At 33.1% G+C, this 7,234-nt stretch overlaps 1 protein-coding gene across 1 annotated transcript in view; it reads right to left on the bottom strand.

Moving 5' to 3' along the window:
• Positions 1 to 1,787, bottom strand: part of LOC124895478 (auxin efflux carrier component 5-like) — a gene marked incomplete at its 3' end in the record, with an annotated part of 2,402 nt that extends 615 nt beyond the window's left edge. Inside the window, exons 1-2 of the mRNA XM_047405925.1 lie at positions 1,197 to 1,787; positions 340 to 443 (exon numbers count right to left, since the gene is read on the bottom strand). Coding sequence (XP_047261881.1) covers positions 340 to 443; positions 1,197 to 1,787 — 695 coding nt within the window. The remainder of the gene's footprint in view (positions 1 to 339; positions 444 to 1,196) is intronic.
• Between the last annotated feature and the right edge of the window lie 5,447 nt (positions 1,788 to 7,234).

The following is a 7,234-nucleotide window of genomic DNA, read 5'->3' as shown; positions in this document are numbered from 1 at the left end:
AAAAAAAAAAGACGTGTTTCCAACTACACAAAAAGGGTGATGACAATATTTATCTTAATGTATTTAGAAAAAAAACACACTTACATTAATGTACACCGGTAATTTGTGCCTATTACTCTCTAATGACAAAAAATTTTCATATTTGCATATGACAAAAGGGTCGAATATGCTTGACTACACGTGGCTCTACCAGTGATTCCTAATTCGAGCCTCCCAGTCTATCACCTCAATATCAAAATGAAACTATACACGTATTTGAGTTTTGACCCATAAGAAATTGATATGTAAAGAGTTAAACTAAAGACACAATTAAATAAATGAAAGTGCGTTTGTGTGTACCTGCTAGTTGAAAGAGCCCAAAAGAGACCAACAAAGCAAGCATAAGAATTGGGATTCTTAGCAAGTTTAATAAAAACAACTTTCATCAAAGGCCAAAACGCCAGCTGATACGAGACAAACAAGGAGAACATGAAACACACTTCAAATCAGTCCACTAATCTTAAGGATTCGAAAATCTTTTTGGAGACCACTCTCGGATTCGCTACCAACAAGAAGATCATACAAGATTCAATGATGTATATAACACCCAAAACAACATCAACACGTGAAGAACAAGAGGATTACAGTAATAATAACCAACTGCTTCAACAACACAAGAAACAGCAACAAAAGATTACACTAAACAAAGGATAGAAAGATAGACTACATGAAGGCATAACCTTAAGAACCCAAGAGCATATTTCACTTTTGGACCCTAAACACTACACACTACAATTCACCTATCTCTTACGTGGCACAAGAGGGACCTCGATCTCTCAAGTATCCAATGTTTCCAAGCTTGAATTCAACACGAGTGATTCCACACTCAAGTTGAAATTCCTAGTTACAATGTTTGGCCATAGGGGCCTTTCTCACAAGAGAGAAATGTCTAAGTGTCTACAACTTTCAATATTCATCAAAACTAATGACTAAAACCCTACATTATTCTATTTATAGTAGGTTACAAAATAAAGTGTGAAATATCCAACATGACCCCTTAGTCAAATGCTTCAATAGGCGCTCTTGGAGTACTATGTATGGACGGTTTTGGTGTCCATTTAGGTGCTCCTTTGCACTTCATTTGCACACACCAAGTCTCGGGTCTAACATACGCCCTCATAAGTCCATCTACGCAATCGTACTCGTATCACCAGCACAACATTATTATTGTTATTTCTTATTTGAGTTGTAGGAATATTTTCGTCCAAGTCACCATTACTCACCATTTCAACAGAATTATTAATTACTAATACATCATCACCAATATTGTTCATCTTTGTTTTCCAAAACTCAAGTGCAAACAACAATAAAGTTAGCCATAACAAAACTTGAATCACAGCTGCTTGAACAACAAGATCAAGCCCTAAATCCCAATACATGGCTTTCATCAATGGAACACCAACAACAAGTGTGTTATTCATGGTGGATAAAGAAAACCTTGTTATGGACCAAGAAAAACTCCCCTTTTTATAAAAGTTAACCCATAAAACGAAAATCAGGATCAATATGCCTTTGGCAATTACATCTCCGGTTAAAAAGAGATAGTTGAGATTGTAAGGATTGATATCAGCTATAAATTGAAAAGTGAAAAAGGGAAGAATGAAAAAACAATTGAATCTATTGATGATATAACATTGTTCTGGCTTAAACACGTGCCACCATTTCACTGAACCATAGCCTAAAATAAGTGCTACATAGAGTGGCATCATAGCTACCACCACCTTGTATATATCTCCCCAGCCTATCATTTTTGATTAATTTATGAATTGAATAATTAGATTTCGTGATTTTAATTGTATTTATTTGCAGGTTGTTAGTATAGTTGGGTGATTTCATGGGTATAGAGAGAGAGCGAGAGAAAAGGTTTGGAGATTTTGTCAAATGGTCCCTTAAGTTTGAAGGTAGGTTTCTTTTCGTCCCTATGGTTTTGCTCAAAGCACTTTTGGTTCAACTGACAACGTAATAACTCAAATGGGCCATCAAATAAAAGTGATCTAAATTGAGATTTTTTCCCTTATTCTCATTTGGACACCCCCACCCCCCACTCTTTCTCCACCAAATTCATCTCCAGTAACAAAAATAAAATAAAGATTGACATGAATAGAATTATCCCAATTATTTTTTTCTTTTTTTTTTTTTTGAAGAGTTTTTGTTGGTTTTTTACCAGATGATGCACTAAAAAGGGTTGAAAGATACTGATTGAAAATGTTACTTAAACTTTTAGTTAAACATAGGAAAACTTTAAATAACCAACCTAAAATAAAAAAACTGCATAACCTAAAGAATATCTCAAGAAGCTAAATAAACTCTAATAGGAATTTAAAATTCAAGTTAAAACTAACAAGCTTTTATGCTAACAAATAATGGCAGTAATTGAAAGCAAATTTCAATCTCCTTCAGTGTTTTAGTTACTGTAAATTTTCTTTTTTAAAAAAGTTGCTCCTATTCAATTTTTGTTTTGATAGCTGTTGCTTCTTCTTCATCTTCATCTTCCTCTTCTTAAGCATTGCAAATATGTACGTAATTTGTGTTAAGAAAAAGTTGTTCATACATGCATGGCCTTTGTCTCAGATGCCGGAAGGAGGTTCGAGTCAATAAACAAGCCATTATGACATGTTCTTTAAGGATAACTTTTAGTGACCCATTTTTCAGTAGTTACTAAAAATAAACTTAGGTGTATAGATATTTTTTTCGTTAAAATATTGAAATTAAGCTAGAAAATTTTAAATCTTTAGCCTGTTGTACTCATCAAACTATTCCAAGCAAAAAACAATTGTTCCAAGTTCAAACAAGGTCCAGTAATTTTGTGTTTAACTATCCAGTTTGCTGAAATAGGATTATCCTTCATCATTTTGGGCTTCCATTAATTTCCTTATACTTTAGATGTATAACTCACACATATGTTTAACAATACTCCCACTATTCATTGTTTCGCTTCTCGAGGTCAACCTGCATGCATGAACTTTGATTAACATTTTAAGATGTATTTTTTCATCATATTAATACGAAAAATTGCAACCACTAAATCACAAGTATATTTTGAGGATGTTGTTTGTTTAACCACTATCCATCCACATACCCCTTCGATCACCACCCCAATTTATATGGACTCAAACATGATTATGTGATTTTTTTAAACTCCTTCTTATGTGTAAAATTTTACGATTTATTTATTTTTTATTTAATTATTTCCTTTTAAACAACATGCTACGGAGGGTCCATCGATTCATCTGGTTTACGGTATACCTATATGTCTGATCGAGTATTGACATACGCAAAGATCAATGATAGTCTATTAGTTATCTTCAAAAGTTCAAAAAATATAATTATTATTTCAACAGTAACAAACGATTAATTTTGTACTTTTTAAACGGTAACATTCTGTTTACTTCATATATAAAGTCCTTCATCCCTCGTTAATTCCTCCACTTTGTTTTTATTTTAAGATTCTACAATGTCTCAAGCAGCTCAAACATTCAATCCAAAAGAGACTATATATAATTTGTCATTGCAAAAATGCGGTTATCTTGACGAACTCGAATTAAGGTTGCAAATTTTATAACTGTGCAGTTAGAAAGTGAATTGTGTATGATTTTTTTAAAAAAATTAAGTAAATTAGTTTCTAATTATTAATTTTTTTTCTAGATAATGGCACATATTGCTATTTTAAATGGCTTGATGAGGTATCACTCCCAAGCAGTCCGTCAATGTTGAGTGCAGGATTTAAGACATCAAATTTTCATGGCGTTGCAAAGTTTAATCTACTACAAAGGCTCTAAGAATACGAAGAAACTATAAATTCCTCATGATATTGTTCAAAGAAGTCGAAGAGTAGAGGTATCACTGGAAAGTATTGCTACAGGCCACCCAAATAGAGAGGGATCAACTAAATAAAAGTTGTTTTTGATCGAAGAAAGAGAGAATGACCTAAAAATGATGTTTTATGATATAATGCTAGTATTCGTTATTTGGAAAAGGTGTAACATGGATGTAGTGGAATTGAATAAATAAAAATATTTTTATTTTGTTAGAATGTTTATACTGTTATTCATAGTTGATCAAACTACATATCAACTTAAAATGGACTAGCATGGTAATAATTGACTATGCTGACAGTATATGAAAGATTAAAAATGCATTTTATGATGTTAACCATACACTGTATTATCTATGATAACATCATGTATATTCAAATTTTCTGCAACAACACAGTCTGATAAAAACAGATTCACTACAAAATACTATGAACTTTCATAAAATAAAAAGTTGTTTGTGATATCATACAACGATCATTCAACTCATTTGTTGCCCAAATAAAAAAAATGTCTTAAACTTTCACCTCATTACCATTCAAATATTTTTTTTCTCATCAACACTAATTTTATCATTGAAAAAATCAACGATATCCATCACCACATCATCGACATCTACTTCTTCTTTCTCCTTTTTCTCTTCTTCTTTCTCCTCCTTTTTCTCTTGTTCTGCTTCTTCTTTGTTTGCTTCTGCTTTTTCTTCTTTCTGTTCCTCTTTATCTTTTTTCTTAGTTTTTTCATCTTTGTCTACTTCTTCTTTATCTATTTTCTTTAATTCTTCTTATTTTTTTCTTAGCTTCTTCTTTTTCTTCTGTTTTTTCATCTTCTTCTTCTTTTGTTTCTTCTTCAATCCTATCTTCTTCTATTTCTTTTTCTTTCTTTTCTGTTTCTTCCTCTTCTTTCTCTCTTGTTTCTGCTTCTTTTTCTTTTTCTGTCACTACAGTGGACAACTCATTAATTTTATTTCTCTTTTCTTTCTCCTCGTTTCTCTCCTTTTCGTCAAAGTCCACAAGCACTGTATCATATTTCAACGTGTTGATGAAATTTATAGCTGAAAATTAATTTAACTACATCAATTGTTAAATTAAGTTACTTCGTTCATACTGTTGCTCATTCTTTTATTTTTTGTTCAGTTTTTTTTCCTTGATATAAGCAACAATATCCAACATGATTTTCTTGAGCATAGCAACACGCTTATGTAGATCTCCATCGACAGAGGTGTTTCCTACAACTTTTGATGTATCCAGACAAGCATCATCACTAATGTGTGCTTCAATAGGGTTATCATTCAAATCTCTATCATCATTATTATCTTCGTGTGAAGTAAGGACAATCACCCCTTGTAAATCTTTCTTCAAGCCATCGAAAAAGTTATTCTTCACTTCATCCTTATACAATTTAAATGTAACCATGTAATTCATCTTTATCTCATGGACAGTAGGAATGATATATGGGTGCACGTTCTACAAAAAATAATTTACAATTATATAACATTCAATATTACAGTAGTAATATTATTGCATAGCTAAAATAAATTCATATCTCTGATAATTTTTTCTTTATACTTGAATGAGTCATTTTTGATTATCTTGTTACTTTTTATAGTGTGCCATCTTAGGATGCGGAAAATGGAAAAATATTTATTCATTGATTTTTCATCAAATTTTTCAAGATGAGGAAAGGTAAGAAACTTGTACAAGAACATGAAAAGGAGAAAGTTTATCAATTCTAGATGGGACTTGAGGATGATGAGTTTGGGACTACACATTCCAACATATTGCTCACGGAACCTCTGTCCACGTTAATAGAGTTTATGCCTTGATTATACAAGAAGAGAAACATCGAAATATTGCTCGATTAAAGGAGGATCGTGCAAATGTTGTAGCCTTTGTTGTGCAGTCCTTATCTCCTGCTCGCAGCAATTAAAGGGGCATATCATCTAATGACTCGGACAATCCACTATGTGCTAATTGTGAAAAATTCAAACATGAAACAAAAATATGTTTTTAATTGATCGGATATCCTGAATGATGGGGTACGGGATGAGGAGGAGGAAGGACTAATGGACGTGGTCATTGTGGCCGATCTGAAAACTCTGGTAATTTTGAATGTAGTGGTACTGTACGTGGAATTGCAGCAGTAACCGAAATGAATGGTAAGATAGAGGCAGATGTGAATGCTTCGGCGGGGTTATCTAATGCCCAACGGAGTGCACTACAATCTATGCTCAATTCCTACAACTGCGCTACCGGACGTGGAATTTTAGTAGTTGCCAATCTTTCAATGACAATCGAATTAAATGGTAAGAAAAAGACAGACATGAATGCTTGCTCGGTGTTATTTAATGACCAGTGGAGTGCGATTCTATCCATGTTTAATTCCTACAATAAGAATCATGAATATTGTCAAGTAAAGCTTTTGGAATTCGTTGGATTGTCCACAAAGGGGCATCTCACCTTATGAGCAGGGGCGGACCTACGTTGTATTTTGGGGTTCTCCGGCACCCACTAAACTCGACGCGGAATAGGTATAATTACATAGAAAATATATGAAAATAGGTATAAATCATATAAAAGCACTCACTATAACAGAAAGTTGGTTGGGTGCATTGATATTTGGGTTGATCTTAAGGTTTCTTCATTAGAAGGAGGCTCTGGGTTCGAACCTCGCCACTGCATATGAGTGGCGATGCTCAGTTGTTAAATGACTTGTGTGATGTGCCACCATATTTAGTCAGCCTTCCAAATGGTTCCACGACTGTTGCTTCAAAGACAGAAATTGTTACTCACAAATAATATGAAACGACACCATGTTCTCTATGTACCTCAGTTAAAATACAATTTAATTTGTGTCTAAGCTTACAATTGAAAATAATTATTTCATCAGATTTTCTGACAAGTTTTGTGTGATACAGGACCGTAGTGACTAGTGTAGATGAATAATGCGATGGGGTATATTACTTCAAGGCAGTGGAATGAGCATAAGCACAGGAAAATAACACTCATAAGGCGGACAATTTTGATTTATGCTGTTGTCGTCTTGGTCATCCCTCCGATAAGATGTTTCTCTTCTTCTAGGAATTAGTAGTCGTAATAGAGTAGATGAGTTGTATTGTAACGACCTTGCAAATTATTTTATAAATTTATCTTATTTTAACCCTTCTCATAATTTTTAGATGTGATTTATGAATTTCAGGAGTGAATACTACATACCTAGAGGTGTCCGAAAGTGGCCACCACCACCTTAGCTTGTATATATCTCCCCAAGCTATTATGTTTAATTAATTTGTATGAAAGACGGTTTTGTGATTTTGTTGATTATGGAGATTGTGATTTTTTGGATATATACAAAGAGCAAAATTTGGAGTTTTTAACTCATAAAAT

Source organism: Capsicum annuum, unplaced genomic scaffold (genome assembly GCF_002878395.1).
Source record: "Capsicum annuum cultivar UCD-10X-F1 unplaced genomic scaffold, UCD10Xv1.1 ctg82461, whole genome shotgun sequence".
NCBI lineage: Eukaryota > Viridiplantae > Streptophyta > Magnoliopsida > Solanales > Solanaceae > Capsicum > Capsicum annuum.
This window is presented reverse-complemented; position numbering and strand designations above follow the sequence as displayed.